Source organism: Chanodichthys erythropterus, chromosome 10 (assembly GCF_024489055.1).
Source record: "Chanodichthys erythropterus isolate Z2021 chromosome 10, ASM2448905v1, whole genome shotgun sequence".
Lineage (NCBI taxonomy): Eukaryota > Metazoa > Chordata > Actinopteri > Cypriniformes > Xenocyprididae > Chanodichthys > Chanodichthys erythropterus.
Window position 1 is genome coordinate 15,076,782 of NC_090230.1, and position 17,616 is coordinate 15,094,397.

General features: G+C 36.2%; 1 protein-coding gene across 1 annotated transcript; it reads left to right on the forward strand.

Moving 5' to 3' along the window:
* Positions 1 to 1,573: 1,573 nt before the first annotated feature.
* Positions 1,574 to 2,990, forward strand: foxq2 (forkhead box Q2). Its single transcript, XM_067396901.1, has 2 exons — positions 1,574 to 1,969; positions 2,634 to 2,990. Exons 1-2 carry the CDS (start codon positions 1,574 to 1,576, stop codon positions 2,988 to 2,990), a joined length of 753 nt encoding a protein of 250 aa, XP_067253002.1.
* Positions 2,991 to 17,616: the final 14,626 nt, after the last annotated feature.

Below are 17,616 nucleotides of genomic sequence, written 5' to 3' on the forward strand. Positions count from 1 at the left end.
TTATTTGATAAAAAATGCAGTAAAAACAGTAATATTGTGAAATATTATTACAATTTAAAATAACTGTTTTCTATTTGAATATATTTCACAAAGTAATTTATTCCTGTGATGCAAAGCTGAATTTTCAGCATCATTACTCCAGTCTTCAGTGTCACATGATCCTTCAGAAATCATTTTAATATGCTGATCTGCTGCTCAAGAAACATTTAATGTGTACATTAATTATTTTATTAATTATTTTTATTACATTAATTAATTATTAATTATTTGATGAATAGAAAGTTCAAAAGAACAGTGTTTATCTGAAATCTAATCTTATAAATGTCTTTACTGCCACTTTTGATGCATCCTTGCTGAATAAAAGTATTAATTTCTTTCATTTCTTTCCAAAAAAATAAAAATAAAAATTCTTACTGACCCCAAACTTTTGAACGGTAGTGTATAATGCTACAGAAGCTTTGTATTTCAGATAAATGCTGTTCTTTTGAACTTTCTATTCATCAAGGAATCCTGAAAAAAAAAAAGTACACAACTGTTTTCAACATTGAAAATAATCATAAATGTTTCTTGAGCAGCAGATCAGCATATTAGAATGATTTCTGAAGGATCATGTGACACTGAAGACTGGAGTAACAATGCTGAAAATTCAGATTTGCATCACAGGAATAAATTACTTTGTCAAATATATTTAAATAGTACACAGTTGTTTTAAATTGTAATAATATTTCACAATATTACTGTTTTTTTACTGTATTTTTAATTAAATAAATGTAGCCTTCTTTTAAACTTCTTTTAAAAACATTAAAAATCTTAGTGGTTCCAAACTTTTGGTCTGTACTGTATATGTTACTTCAAAGATTGAACACAACAATAACAAAAACATAAATAAGGATACAACAATGTTTAACATTCATCTTGACATTAGTGCATGAAAGCCGATTTTTAAAACTGTATTTTTAAAAATTCTAAGTTCCAGTAATCTAAAATACAGAATTCTTGATTTAGTCCCAAAGACTTGACCCAAACAGGATAAGCATACCCAGAGGTCATGTTGTATCACTGCAGCCACCACCCGAGACAATTTGTGTACATTAATCTGTGTAATCTCTCGTAATTACAAAGATTTGCTTGGGTTAATAAAAAAAAATAATCCCCCTCGGTTAGACCCCCTACCTCTAACTCTCTTGTACCCCACTTTGCTTCTAATTGCGTGGTTAAATATGCGTAGCATTTAAATTAAGTGGTGTTAACTCTCTGGTCATTGTGAGAGAAGTCTCTCTAGAAGGAGGATTTCTTGGAAGACTCGTAGCTGGTGTTGTTGTTCGGTCTGAACAAGTGGCTAAACGAACAAACACACAACTTAACGAACGCATTTACGTGTTTACTTGATTTACGCATGCCTCAGAGACTGACGTCACATCTGTTGCTGAATTAATTGTTTGTTAGCCTAATCTTTAAAAGCACTTCTTGAAAAGACAGAACGCACAAGGAAAACCAGGAACCAGGACAAAATGTTAGTGGGATCCAAAAATTGAATTTTCAAGCTCTAGCAACAGATTCTAACAATACAAAAATGGAGGACAACACATGCCGCAGCAATCGAGAACAACTGGGACTTCAGTTCACCATTGACTACCTATTGTACAATAAGGGACACAACACTGAGAGAGCAGAACTAGAGCACAATGTCCCTCCATCTGAATGTCTTCAAACCACAGTCAACGAAACCGAGCAAAAAACTCTCTCAGAACAGGATAGTGAAAAATCTGAGGACCAGGAAAACGAAGATAACGAATGTGAAGAGGAACATGAGAAGACGAATCTGAAGAGTGAAGGAACGGATGAGAAGCCAGCGCAGTCTTACATTGCCCTCATTTCCATGGCAATCTTGGATTCAGAAGAAAAGAAACTCCTGCTATGTGACATTTACCAGTGGATCATGGATCACTATCCTTACTTCAAAAGCAAGGTATTGTACCTTCATGAAACTTCCTCAAAGAGTTTGTCTGCAAATGTGGTTAGACAATCTGATTTTACAAATCTCTTGAAAAGTCAAAGATCTGTAAGATGTTACATCTTATTAACATACTACATCCTTGAGACTTCTTATAGTACTTCACATTTGTAATCATTACCAAACAATTGTTCTGATCATTATTTGAGGTGCTCAGGAAGTCTACAAACCGCAATCAACCGCGTCTGCTTCAAAAACATACTGCACAAAGAAAGAAAAGGAAACACAAATCAGAACAAAATATTATGAACTGGGATCTGAATTGACAATCTAACAAGTCATATTTGGATCGTTATCTGTTAAACCAGTTACATTTTATATCCTATGATCTGGCAAAGACTTACATTCAGATTTTTATCAGTAAGACCAAAAGATTCGACTCCAAGTGAATTTTCATGGCATGCAATTTTGGTCAAATTTGCATGATATTGTACTCAGTGATGGGCAATTATCAAATAAAAAAAAAAAAATACTATTCCTCCACAATTTCTTAATAATAATTTATACACTGACCATTCTGTTTATAGACATTTCATACTCTGAGAACTCAGATTCATTATTAGAGGTCATCTTTGACTTTCATATGAGCCATAATTTACATTCTCTACTCTTTAAACAGGACAAGAACTGGAGAAACAGTGTCAGACACAATCTCTCTTTGAATGAGTGCTTCATCAAAGCCGGCCGCAGTGACAACGGCAAGGGCCATTTCTGGGCTATTCATCCGGCCAACTTTCAAGACTTCTCTAACGGGGACTACCACCGGCGACGAGCCCGGAGAAGGATCCGCAGAGTAACGGGGCAGCTGCCCTTCGCACTGCCTGCGCATTACCAAACCCTTGGCCGCCTAAAACAGACACTGTGTTGGTGTTGTCCACCAACCCATCCGTTAATGATGAGCTTCTCACCCAGAGTATACTGGAGCTGGGCTGCACTTCAGAGACATCACATACCATCCCTTCATGGAATGAGTTAACCGGATCTACCCTGCTGAAATAATGTCTGCATGCAAAAGTGTCGAAAAGTACATTGTGCATATTTTGTAAGCCATCTTGTATGTACACATTTATTTGTTAAAAGAAAACAAATAAAGTTAGATGAAAAGCATTGCATATTCTCATTCATTGCATTCTCTTATTGGAGTCTCTACAAGTTAAATTCAGTTGCCAGCATTTGTGACATAATGTTGATTACCACAAAAAGATTATTACTGGTCCTTTGTTTTCTTTAAAAGAAGCTAAATTTAAAGGTGCTAAAGAGGATGTTTTGTTTTATACATTTTTGCAATATTACTTGAAACTGTCTTTACTAACTGATAAAAGACTATTTATTAGGTGCACTGAAAGGAATAATATTAATATACATCATCTGTGCACGAGGTAGGGCCTTAAAAACATCAGCCAATCGTTTACGTGATCATCGCATAAACGATTGGCCCTCTGGCTTGTCAATCACTGCCGTGACGTTCCTTGTGAGAGACGTGCGCGGATTGGCCCTCTGGCTTGTCAATCACTGCCATGACATTCCTTGTGAGAGACGTGCGCGGCTGCGCGCTCCAGTAACTTTCCACACTCTACAGGTGCTGCATGCAATGTTTTTGTCCAGAGACAGGAGTAACAACTGCAGATTATGAGTTACCTGCGGTGAGTCCGACATAATGAATCCACTAATATGATACAGCGAATGCCGGTGGTAAACACTCGTGTTCCAATACTTGTGCATGAGTTTTGGGAGGCGTTCCCTCGAAATGAACTGTGAAGGAGAGGGGTTGTTCTTACGCATGCGCTCATTTCAAAAACTCAGTAAAAGTCTTTTGTTTCTCAGTTGACGAAAAGATCCTCTTTAGCACTTTTAAAGTTACATGAGGCACTTACAATGCAAGTGAATTTTTACAGGATTTAAAGTGTTGGTTCACCCAAAAATTAAAAATCTGTCATTAAGTACTCACCTTCATGTCGTTCCACACCCTTCGTTCATCTTCAGAACACCAATAAAGATATTTTTGATGAAATCCGATGGCTCAGTGAGGCCTCTATTGCCAGCAATGTCACCGAACTTCTCAAGGTCCATAAAGATACTAAAAACATATTTAAATCAGTTCATGTGAGTACAGTGGCTCTACCTTAATATTATAAAGCAACGATAATACTTTTTGTGTGCCAAAAAAACAAAATAACTTTCCAACAATATCTAGAGATAGGCGATTTCAAAACACTGCTTCGAACCTTTACGAATCTTTTGTTTCGAATCAGTGGTTCGGACTGCCAAAGTCACATGATTTCAGCAATATGGCACACGATCAATCTGATACACGATCCGAACCATTGATTCAAAACAAAAGATTCGTAAAGCTTCAAAGCAGTGTTTTGAAATCGGCCATCACTAGATTTTGTTGAAAAGTCATTATTTTGTTTTTTCTCACAAAAAGCATTCTTGTCACTTTATGATATTAAGGTAAAACCACTGTACTCACATGAACTTATTTAAATATGTTTTTAGTACCTTTATGGACCTTGAGAAGTTTGGTGACATTGCTAGCAATAGAGGCCTCAATGAGCCATTGGATTTCATCAAAAATATCTTAATTTGTGTTCTGAAGATGAACGAAGGTCTTACGGGTGTAGAAAGACATGAGGTTGAGTAATAAATGACAGAATTTTCATTTTTGGGTGAACTAACCCTTTAAAAACAGAAATGTGAATCTTATAATAAAAAAAACACTTAAAATGAATTGTTCTGTTAAAACTTGTGTATTATTTGAGTTGTAAAACTTTTAACGCTTAAGGTTTATAGTATTAGTAAATAACTTTACACATAAAAGGTTAGTAGGTGATTCTTTTCACACTAAAGCATGCTGACGTTCATACTGATTACATTGTGTAGTTAAATGATTAAAACAGTGAGTATTTTAAAGTTTACAAAATGGGCCCATTCATTTCCATTATAAGTGCCTTATTGTAACCCCCATTTTTTTACAAAAAGTGGAAATACATGTTTGTGATAACCAACATCACTGAATCCAGAATATATAAACCAAATATCCAGGAAAATAAAATAAATATAACTGCATTGTGCAATTAGAGATAGAACTAACAAGGTCCATAAGGATGGTACAAAATCCTGTGCGCTTAAACAGATATAGGCAAACCATGAAATTAGGTTAAAAACCTTAGAGTGCAACATAACAAATGATTAAGACCAGTAATACAATAATACCATTTAATTTCTCACCAAGTGCGTTAGTGTGCGAGCATCATTTTGGGAGCACATTACGCATGGTGTAAAAAAGTGAACACATTCCTCATGGCTGTGGCCACTCCAGATAATAATTAGACAGAAGAGCTCAGAAGCCAAATCTTTAGTCCTAAGAGATTTCGGCAGGCTGCCCAAAGCCGACTCCGGGATAAGTACCCAGATAATCCCATAAATCGCCATGCAGTTTCGAAAAATAGGAAGCTTATCACACAGCATAATCTGGTAAGCGTTCCTCGGGTGAGGACCTACACTGCTGCTGGAGAACAGGGAGGGAGGGATGAGTTAGTGGAGTGTGGGGTGAGATGAAGCCTCAAAACTGTATTACCGCAAGCAGAATAAGAGGGTCATTAGCTAATGTGGGACATCTGGACAGAATAATTAGTGGCTAAATTATGATTTCGGCTTACATCCTCTCTGATGCCTTTAATAGGTCTCTGATTCCTACCAGCTTCAAAAAGACAGCAGTCTTGAGCCACTTCACTTTCGAAAAGATAAAGATGACATACCGTACACAGTCATCCATGTAACCCTGACCCACCTTAAATTAGTGACCCTATTTATACATTTTTTGCAGTCCAAATTCACATTTATTGCTGTAAAGATGTTGCTATGCTGTGAAATATAACTGTGATAACATACTTTATGACACTTTTTGTATTCAGAGAGGTCTTAATGATAGCTTTACATACTATATAGACTCCTAAGACACCTAATTGTTATTTAATTGGGATTTCACTAATAAATTAAAAAGTCAAAACTATATATAGATATATATATATATATATATATATATATATATATATATATATATATATATATATATATATATATATATATATATATATATATATATACTTTTGATTGCTTATAAAAATATATTTAATTATTTCATTTTATTTATCATATATTATTAATATTATTTAAATATTTTTTTATTTATTTAAATGTTATATGTGAACAGTTAATTATAAACACATTTAATTAATTGATCAATTAAATGTGTATTTTTATCAGCCTACAAAAATATATTTTTTTGAAGAAAAAATATATATAATTAACTAAATATTCTCATTTCTCATAGAAGGATAACTGAGACATATCCACAATTATGGGAGAGAGGAGTGGGAACTAGAAACAAGGTTTGTAAGCAATTAACACTGTTACAAAGCCATCTAATTAAATTTTCTTAACCAAATCTTTATTTCTTTGCATTAATTTGCTTAATTCCCATGAATGGTCCTCGGCATTAAATCCTCTTGTCTTTGGCAGCTTTAGGACGTTAATTCTTTTGCATATTCGTGCCTTATGCTTATAAGATACAAGCTGTTGAACAGGTTGCAATTTGCTCTCTCTCTCTCTCTCTCTCTCTCTCTCTTTTATACACAAACTCACACAAAATTTTGAGTGAATCTGTTTTCATTGCAGTTGGCTATTTTTCATATCAGTATTGTTAAATTAAATGACTTAATCATTGCTATCATGATGCGATTTCACCAGAATGGCAATAAAGCTCACAGTGCAAATGCTCAAGCATTTTGACTCCCATCTCAACACACCATCTCTGGTGAAGGCCAACATGCGTAAGGTGACTTCTATTCATTTTCTCATTCTAATCAAAGGCCTGTCCCCTCAACCCCATTAAGCTGTAGAGCAGTGCTTGGTGTGTTGATCCCCTTAATCTAATTAGGTACATGGGAGGGGGCGGAGATTAACACCGGAGACGTGGGCCTGATTAACGGACAGTGGGGTAAGAAGAGATGAGTCGTGGGGCAAAGGCCGATCAAAACATTCTGGCCCTGGTTTTAGTCCTATTCAGCATTCCAAAGCTGATTTGATCAAACGCCTCCACGGTGCCAAAGCTTTCTGCTACCTGGTGATTAACTGAGCAGCAACACAGGACAGTTTGGTTAAGACAGACTTACCCCAGATCATGAGACACTTGAGGCTGCCTAACAGTACAGATTTGGATTCTGAGGCACAAAGGCTGATATAGACAAGTGGGGTTATTTTATTTACTTATTTAGAATACCTTGCATGAGATTTTTAACAAATCTAGCTTGACTAATAACAATCAAAATGACAGTTAGGGTGAAAGTATCATTATCTTTAGGTAAAGAAAGACGAAAAACTAGCAATCTATACACAATCTAACCACTAGGTGTCACAATACGCTCATTGTAGGCTACTCACAGGTTTTATTTATCCACCTAATTTTTAAAGAAAGGGCGGGCGCGGCTATTTTAACTTGAATGTGCGAGACTTCCGGTATCAGCCGCTTCTTATTTTAGCCGTTGCCAAAGAAAACAGTCCGTTATGCTGCTTGATGTTGCAAACTGGTATTTGTTAACATATTATATTATTATCATAATCATAAAACACACTGGTTTGCAGCGCAAAATATTTGTTACCGTTTAGGCTACTGCACTTTGTTAATATTTCTTATGAATCGAAATTCTCGCACATTCACAGGAAATAGCGTACATCCTAAGTTGAAAAATAAAGTGAATAGACCTTATTCACAGCAGCGCCATGACAGGTATGAAAGCGAGGCTGTGAGGGATAGACTTGTCAACCTTGTGACCTGTAAAAAGCTGTATAAAGCTCTTAGATTATTTATAATTTTCCACGGCACATGTTTTCTGGAGTTTTTTGTTTACTGAAATTTCTTTGAAATATATTTTTTGTAGGGTTTTGTCAGCAGAACAATCCCAAAACACATTAAATAACAGTATAAATCCAATTCTCTTTGTATTTAAGTGTCTTAATTGAGGGAAAATGTACTCTTGACTAGTGTATTTGATGTGCTCTCTACACCTGCAAAAAAAATAAAAGAATGATAAAAAATAAATCACTGAAAAAAAAAAAATAAATATATATATATATATATATATATATATATATATATACCAACCAATGACCTTCTGATTCAGTTTTCAACCTTAAACTGTCTGGTTTTGTCCAGCAGGGGGATCCTAAAACCACAAAACTACTGGACAATGAAACAAAGAGGACCTTGGCAAGCATCATGATCTCCCCTCTACCTCCCTATCTTCATCTATCTCCAGTGGTTTCCATGGTGATAACTCTTGGACCTGCCTGCCAGTGATCCTTTCTGACCCCTGAGGGTAACCTTTGGCCTGAGGGGTCATGGCCAGGGTCAAGAGGTCAGAAGTGGCCAGAGGGCAATGAAAGCACTTCTGTGATTGGCTATCTGACCAGCCCACATATTTTAATATTAAGGCTTAAGCACAGGCCTCAACCCTCAATGCTGCAGATAAACCAACTAGAAGACTGTAGCTTCATACACGAACACCTTGCAATAAGCTCAATCTGACATTTGATTACTCACTATGTGTGGTGTTTGAATGCTTGGGGATACTCCTGTGAAAACATAAACGTAGCATCGATCATATTCCCTCAACATGAATGTGTGGGTGTGTGTTTGTATGAAACTTCTTGTTAAGAGCTACGGTACCTGCTTTGCATCACCAAGTGGCCTATTCATTTCTTTCACACCTCGTTCTTTATCAGTTGAAGAGAAACGACAATGAAGTGCTTTTAAAGATGGTAATGCATCTCCTTCCTCTTCCTTGCACTGAAAAGACTTCATTTCAAGTCCCTGTGCATAATGGCATCAACTAAATAGCCGAAACATAATGTAAAACCTGGCGGTCACATGACTATAGCCATCCACAGTCCCGTAATTCATCCTTTGGATGATGGGTCGTCAATATTGATTTATGAGCGTAATGGTCATGGACTGATAGAAGGGTATGGGGGGGAAGATGAGTTAAGAGAAGATGGAGAGAAAGAGATAGAGGATAAAGGGGGTGCAAAGGTGAAGGTGGACGCAGAGTGCTTGTAGAGCTGGAGAAGGAGGAATAGGATGGCGTCTCCCTAACAAAGACATCAGGTTCCTGTGAGATGGTTATGCTGTCGTTACAGGTATTAAAGACTATTCTGTTATACTCTGCATTACAGTATCCATCGTTGTTGCATTACAGGTGTAAAAGCAATGACCGAGTGCAAGGCAGCAGAGCAAATTACACGTTGTCTATCGGTATGGCTTAGTATTACTTACTACTCTTCTGCTCTTTTTAAATTAAATACTGTTAAAAATGATATAAATACACCATTTGAGGTACACTAATAATGCTGTGCAGTTTACTGTGCTGCTTCATGTCTACATAAATATTCATCAATGCACACATCAGTTGTGGTAAACCAAAGCTCAAGCATGTTTGCTTGGCCTGCGAGAACCAATGAGGTTCGTTCTCATATGTTACGCAGCACTTTTGAGTTTCTGAAAGAGGTTTGTTCTCTTGTGTCAAGCAGGTTAGAGGGTTAGTTCACACCAAAAATTAAAATTCTGTCATTAATTACTCACCCTCATTTCGAATACTTTTTGTGCATCAAAAAATCAAAATAACGTCTTTATTCAACAATATCTAGTGATGGGTGATCTCAAAACACTGCTTTTCAATGAAATTTCAATGGTTCTCTGATTCGAAACAAAAGATTTGTGAAGCTTCAAAGCTTCATGAAGCCGTGTTTGAAATTGGCCATCACTAGATATTGTTGAATAAAGTCGTTATTTTAATTTTAAAAATTTTTTTGGCTCACAAAAAGTATTCTCGTCGCTTTATAATATTAAGGTTGAACCACTGTAGTCACATGAACTGATTTAAATATGTCTTTTGTAGCTTTCTGGGCAATGCAAGTGTTAATTGTCTTGCTGGCGATGCAGGCCTCATTGAGCCATCAGATTTCATCAAAAATATCTTAATTTGTGTTCTGAAGATGAACAAAGGTCCTACGGGTGTGGAATGACATTAGTAATTAATGACAGAATTTGTGGTTGAACTAACCTTTTGAGTTAAGCTTCTGTTTATGTTCGCTGATTAATGTTTATATGTGAATAAAAGCCAAATTAAATCTGTTCATCATATAAAGCGATTGTGTGTCTTCAGAAAATTTGGACTAAACCGCTCAATTCATGGATTAGTTTTTCATGATCTCTTTATGAACTTTTTGAAGCGTCAAAGTATCAGCTGCATAGTTGTCTATGGAAGGACAGAAAGCTCTCAGATTTCATCAAAAAGATCTTCATTTGTGTTTCGAAGATGAATGAAAGTCTGGTACAACATGAGGGTGAGTAATTAATGACAGAATTTTCATTATTTTGGGTGAACTAACCCGTTAAGGTGAAATGTAATAAACAGCTTAAGCTAAAAATCTAAAAAATAATATTTTAACTTGGATGAAAACTGTTTATTTACATCTTAATCACACTGTGTGTATAGGAAAACATTTTTACAGTTTAATAACTGATAACCTTTTGCACAGTTATGCAATTATTTCTACCTTTTTTAAAGAACTTTACATTTATATCATGTTTTATGAAAATAGTTCAAATAAGGTGATTTTTTTTATTACACACAAATGACCTTGATCATAAAAGAGCTTTAACTTGACTAACATTTCCACATTTTCATTATCCTACCACAGGTCAAAATATAGCCTGTTCAAAGGAAGCACCCCTCCTATACAGCTTAACAACCTCTGGTCAAGCTATAACATAAGATCTCTGAAGGACTCTTAAAAGGTATTTTAATAGGAGCAGTGACCTTTCACCTTCCAGCACTGACCCTAAGATCCTGACCCCACTTACAGACACCAGTGACTCTATCATCCCTTTAGTTCATTCTTCCTGTACATCGTTCTCTTCATCTCAATAAAGCGCCTGTGTTTAATGCTCCTCTAATCTAGCAAATTTCTGTTAGTCCAGTTTTAATATTTTTTTTTACATGTGAATACACTTATTTTCTTTTTACATAAAAGTACACAACTAGCTTTCCCAAACAACGTTTTAATCACACAAAATGTAAATTAAAAGTAAGAAGTGCTTTAACAACAGTCATACATGAATATACGTTGTCTGAAGAGGTAACCACAGCAACTGTTCGCTGTTATGGTTGTTTTCATGAAAGGAACCTTCTCGATTGCAAAATTCGACAGAAAATGCCTGATAGAAATTCCTTCGATCGTCTTTGTGTATTTCACACATGAACTCTCCTTTCATTTGTCTTTGCTAAAGAGTAAATCTGTAAAGATGCTGCCTTCAAGAGCACCGTCACGTCATAAAACATGTTTTCGGTCATTAGGCCTATAATAATTTTTAAGCACAATTTATTATTTTTTATTAATCTTTTATTTTTCAGATCATTGTGATTTGTATCTACATGATATATGCTACTAAACAGTTTGCCACGTTTCACATCACAACTCAACGAGTTTCTCACAACTCTGAGTTTCTCACATGTAAATTGCTTGATCGTTAATGTGTTCATAAATCGGAAATAGTAAATAAAATATTTCAAACTCTCTCTCCTAAAGGGTTAGTTTACCCCAAAATGAAAATTCTGTCATTAATTACTCACCCTCATGTCGTTCCACACCTGTAAGACCTTCGTTCATCTTCTTCACACAAATTAAGATATTTTTGATGAAATCCGATGGCTCAGTGAGGCCTCTATTGCCAGCAAGATAATTTACACTTTCAATGCCCAGAAAGCTACTAAAAACATATTTAAAACAGTTCATGGGACTACAGTGCTTCAACCTTAATATAATAAAATGACGAGAATACTTTTTGTGTGCAAAAAAAGAAAAAAAAAAACACTTTTCAACAATATCTAGTGATGGCCGATTTGTTATTTGAAAGTTGTTATTTTGTTTTTTTGGTGCACAAAAAATATTCTCGTCGCTTTATAATATTAACCCTTAAATGCATGACTGTTTCGCCAATCGTTCTTACATATTTGGGTCTTTATCGACCCGGATCTATATCTAACACGGAAGGATCTCTACCTGTCGCGATAATATAAAACTCGTCTGATATTAGAGTAACAATTACAGAAGAATAAAATCAAGCATATTTTGTTACCTTTTGGAGCTTGAAAGGGCTCCGTGTGTACAGATGTTTTATGCCATCATCACTGTCCTCGTCAGAGCTCATTTCCCAGTACATTCAGCAAATGATGGGCTAGTTTTATGTTTGAGGTCACGACTATGAGCCCATTCGCGATCTCAAAAGTATTCTCAAAACTATATTATTTTCAACATCTTCAAAATCAATATTTCAATCGCTAACAGCTTCACCAGATCAATCCAGTAACATTTACAGTCATATTTGATTGCGTTCAGAACTTGTTCTGCAGTAAATCGCTGAGCCATTTCATGTTTTTCTTATTTAATTTTCTGTCTAAATGAGTTGTCACTTCAGCATTGTGTATCAGACATTGCCAGCATGTGGAATAAAGGTGAATTGCACTTATTCTGTCATCTAAGATTCAATTATTGTTGTGCAGAAAAAAATATACATACACTCATACACACCTCGGGTCGTTAGAGACCCTATACAATTTTTACAAAAAATGAATACAAAAATAGGCATTCTTTTATAATAATTTTATGAATTTTTTTCTTGTTATATTCTTTATAATGACTTGATTGAGGAATACCAAGAAGGTTGATGACTAACTTTAAAGGAGGAGGGTAGTGAATGAATGAGGTATGCATTTAAGGGTTAAGGTTGAATCACTGTACTCACATGAACTGTTTTAAATATGTTTTTAGTAGCTTTCTGGGCACTGAAAGTGTAAATTAACTTGCTGGCAATAGAGGCCTCACTGAGCCATCGGATTTCATCAAAAATATCTTAATTTGTGTTCCGAAGATGAACAAAGGTCTTACGGGGGGTGTAGAATGACATGAGGGTGAGTAATAAATGACATAATTTTCATTTTTGGGTGAAATAACCCTTTAAGGCCACATGGTATTGCGTTCCTTTGCGAATGCTCATTAGATTGAACATGTCAACTAGCTTAGGAAGAAGCCTAGGCCTAGGCTATATTTTTGGAATAAAGTGACCCAAACTGAAATTAAAATGAATACAACATTACCTTTTTATAACTTTTTAAACTTACACAAGGCTTTTCTAATTTGGGACAACTGCTTGGAAATTTATTTTAGTTTTATACTAACATGTATGACATTTATTATTTTCACTGAACAATTATTACATTAAATTTTTACAGTATATTAAAGCTTCTCTCTGCACAGCTGCATAAAGCAAGTCTGCAAGGAGCTGTTTGGCTTTGTGCGGTGTGGAAAGAAACGCGGTTAGTGACACCATTACAATTGACAGAGGTTAAGAGATGTCAAGACTCTTGGAGAGGAATGGAGGACTCTCCAACACTAGGACTAACACCCTACAAGACCTCTTGGCTGATTAGCTGCAGTGTCCTCCACTAAAGAGGATCATGCAATTTAACACAAAGACAATACAACATGTCGTGGCACATGCTGACACATGAGTCCTTTTCTTGAGACGTTGCGATATGAAGCTGTGACAATTCTGGTTCCTGTTCTTGCTCTCTCACTCTTGAGAAAGCTGCGAACGTGACAGCCAATGTCCACTCTCTCACATGAGCAAGCATTACAACAGGGTGTTCAGCTGAAGGTATGGATCTCATACGCTATTACCAGAGGTGCGAGGAGCCCAGTGGTCTCGCATATGAAGGCCTGAGACTACAGAAATGGATTTCTCACACTTCAGATAAGTGATGGGCATATGGACAATAAGGTGTTAACTCATGTACAGCTGTGTCTTACAATATACGTGATACAATATGCTTTCATCTAGCAGTTTTTTAAAATATATATACTGAAAAAAAAGTTAAAAAATAAATAAATAGACAAAGTAATAAGATTTTATTGCTGCCTTTTTATGTAAATTGTTAAGTAATTTTATGTAGAATTTTATATAAAATGTATGCAAAATCATGGGTAACACTTTATTTTACTGTTTTTTAACTAGTTGCTTATTAGCATGCATATTACTAGAATATTGGCTATTTATTAGTACTTATTAAGCACATGTTAATGCTTTATTCTGCATGACCTTATTCTACATCATTAATCCTACGCAACATGTAAACTTAACAACTACCTTACTAACTATTAATAAGCAGTAAATTAGGAGTTTATCTAGGGAAAAGTCATAGTTAATAGTTTATGTGTTCCCTGTACTAAAATGTTACCAAATTATGAATTTGCTAAAGTTACAAATACAGTGATAAATTCATTGCACTTTTAGTTACTAGTAAAGAAAAGCAAGATGAATGATCATATATTTGAATAAAATAAAAAAAAATGAGATTTTGCAATGATGAAAACATTTTTGTAGTGTAGTTTCTTTCAAAGTTGTGACAAAAGCTTTGAAAACCCTTAAAACAATACAAGAAATCAAATATCATTGGAGATTATGCGGATCCATAGCAAATTATCCCGAAAGGTCAACAACTATGGCCTTCCAGGTCAGTAGCTGTAGCCCAACTGAGATACTGCTATCTTCATCTTTTAGCAAATGCTATACTGGCTACATGCTGGACGCCTATTTGAAGAAACATATTTCCTCAAACTGAGCTCAACGGCTGGGTTAGTACCAACCATGGAGAAGAAAAAAACCTTGCAAACAAAACTTTCATATCTATATCTCTAGGATTTTTGATTTAATGTTCTAATCGATGCGTCCCGCAGGCCAAAACAAAAAGGGAGAGAGATTAAAGACCTGAAAAAGTAGACCCGCAATATTTATCAATCCTTCTTCCTCTGGGCTGTGATGTAGAAAATGCGAGGATGCAGGGAATGGCTGACAGTGATAAAGAGAGGAAGGAACAGATAGGGTTGTTGGGGTGTGGATGATGGTTCTCCACACCTTCACTCGGTTCCTTCGCTTTCCCTCTCTCGAAAATGTTTTTATTAGCCCTGTCAGGTTGCAATTTGCCTAACTGCAAATACACACAGCAGGCTTAATTAAGAATTTTTGACCAGGGAGACTGTCAAGTCCGGAAACATTAAGGAGATGAAACCAGGTGTCGTAAAGATAGATGGACACAAAAATGGAAGGATGAGGGACGAGGAGAATAGAAAGAAGGGAGGGGGAGGAGTGCTCGTGGAGTACAACAACGTGGTATTCTTCTGTTGCTCTGGGCGTCCAATTGAGATGGGGAGGAAAACATGGGGACAAACGATTTTTTATGCATTAACAGCCTGGCGGTGGAGAGCAATAACAAGGACGAGATCGCCGCTAAAATGTTTGACATCCTGCGCAGAGATCAATGCAAGTCCAGCTTCACGCATTAACACGCCATACACACGTATCACCACACATCCGCCTGCGATACCGGCCCAGATAACATAGGCTGCACCCCAAACACTGCAAAGTGCAGGCCAATCGCCCTCAAGGACGGATCAATTGAAACTCCCTATCAAATGTGGAGATAAAGGCGTGATAATGATTGTAATTTTGTATTTTCTGAGAGTTTTTGTAGAGTTAATTGGTGAGGTGGGCTTATTTCCTGCAATAAGTCAGACCCAAAGAATATAGGGATAGTTCACCCAAAAATTAAAGCCTTTTACTCACCCTCATGATGTTCAAAACCTATATGACTTACTTTCTTCTGTGGAGCACAAAAGAATATGTTGAAGAACTGTTTCTGTCTGTCAGTGAGCTTCAAAACAACACTGGACTCCATTGACCTCATTGTATAGATGACAAAAAAAAAAGAAGATATATTTTTTCAAAATATCTTCTTTTGTGTTTCACAGAAGCACGTAAGACATACAGGTTTGGAACAGCATGAGAGTGAATAAATGAATCTTCTGTCCTTTTAATGGTCCAGAAAGAAGAATGAAGAAAAAACGTCAAGTTTTGGATTTCTATGCAAAAAAATTTTCTTACTAGTAGACATTCGACATAGGGACCCAACAGACAGATTAAAGTTCACATAATGTGTTTTGGCAACACAGTTTAAGGAGGCGAACTATGCCCCGTGAGTCAGCCAGTCCCACAATGCACCAGAACTGTTTCAAAACAGGCAAGAGTGAGGAGACAAACAAGATCACCTGCTTCCAGTAGAAGCATTCATCTTCTAAACAGAAGATTTCAAAAACCTGCATTTCAGTCAGCCCCCACCGCCTCTCTCTTTCTTCCTCGTTCGCTTTCTCTCAATTCCCCCAACTCCATCCAATGAAAATCAATAACCTATTGATCAGTTCCCTCCATTTCCATTATGCCCCGACGACAAAAGAGCCTGCGATTGTTGCAGCAAAATTATATGCTTTTCATCCATTTTGCAAATGACTAACTTGCAAAATTCATAGTGTACTTGAATAGGATTGTCTGGTAAAAGTTAAGCACGTCAAATCACTCCAAGGAATTGAGGACGTGTTGAGGAGCAAAGCTGATGAAGATGATTGTGTAGTGTCTGGCAATTCAAGGATTTTATTAAAAGTGGAAAACACAGTATTTCTGCTTTAATGTTGGCACCCCCCTTCCTTACCCCATAAAACACATCCAAAGACTCACACACAGACACACACACCATAGACAATGCTACAGGCAAAATCAATATTTCAAGAAAGAAAGGGAATATTTTTAGCAGTGTTTGATACAAAATGTTTGGATAAATCATGACTGTGGTAAACGAAGGGAATCTGTGGAAAATAAAATAAAGGATGCAAAACAAAGAGACAAAAAGCATTAAGCAGATCTCTAGAATATAAACTGGAGATTTCAGCAGGTCAACACTGAGGGTCAGTGGGACATTATGGAGGACGCAGCTTTAATATGTACAATACGTATACATGTACAGATGCTAGCCGGAGTCGACGGCCTATTTAATTTGATCTCAATGAAAATGACACAAAACAAAATGCTGAAAATCCATGTTTCCAAGAAAATACCAGTGGTGGAAAAAGTTAAAATGGGTAATGAAAAACCTTCACATGTTAAACAGACTAGGGTCATAAAATTATTAGGGAAACTAAAGGGGTCTAAGAGCAACACTGAGAATTTATTTTTATGAATGTATTAATTTGATGTATAAGACATACGGACGACACAGTAAATGTATTCAGTTATGGCTTTTCTACTTTTATGGAAGAAAAGACAAGAAAAAAGAAACGAAACATTCACGTAACATCAAATATGGCATTTATACAGGAAAACCACACCAGGTAAATTCTTTGCTACACATTGTAAGTTATAGTAGGCTACATATTTTCTAATAATTTGCAGATATAGCTTGTGGCAAGGATGAGTATTTTGGGCGCCAAGTCCATATGGTCCCTTGCCAATGCCAATTTGATTGACTCCGTCCAAGGTTGAGCGCTGTCAATCCATTCTGCAGTCCACCTCCTATTGGCTGAAGACGTCCGTTCATCCAATGACACCTGCTCTGATTGGCCAAAGAAATGGAGGGGGCGGCATTGATTTATCT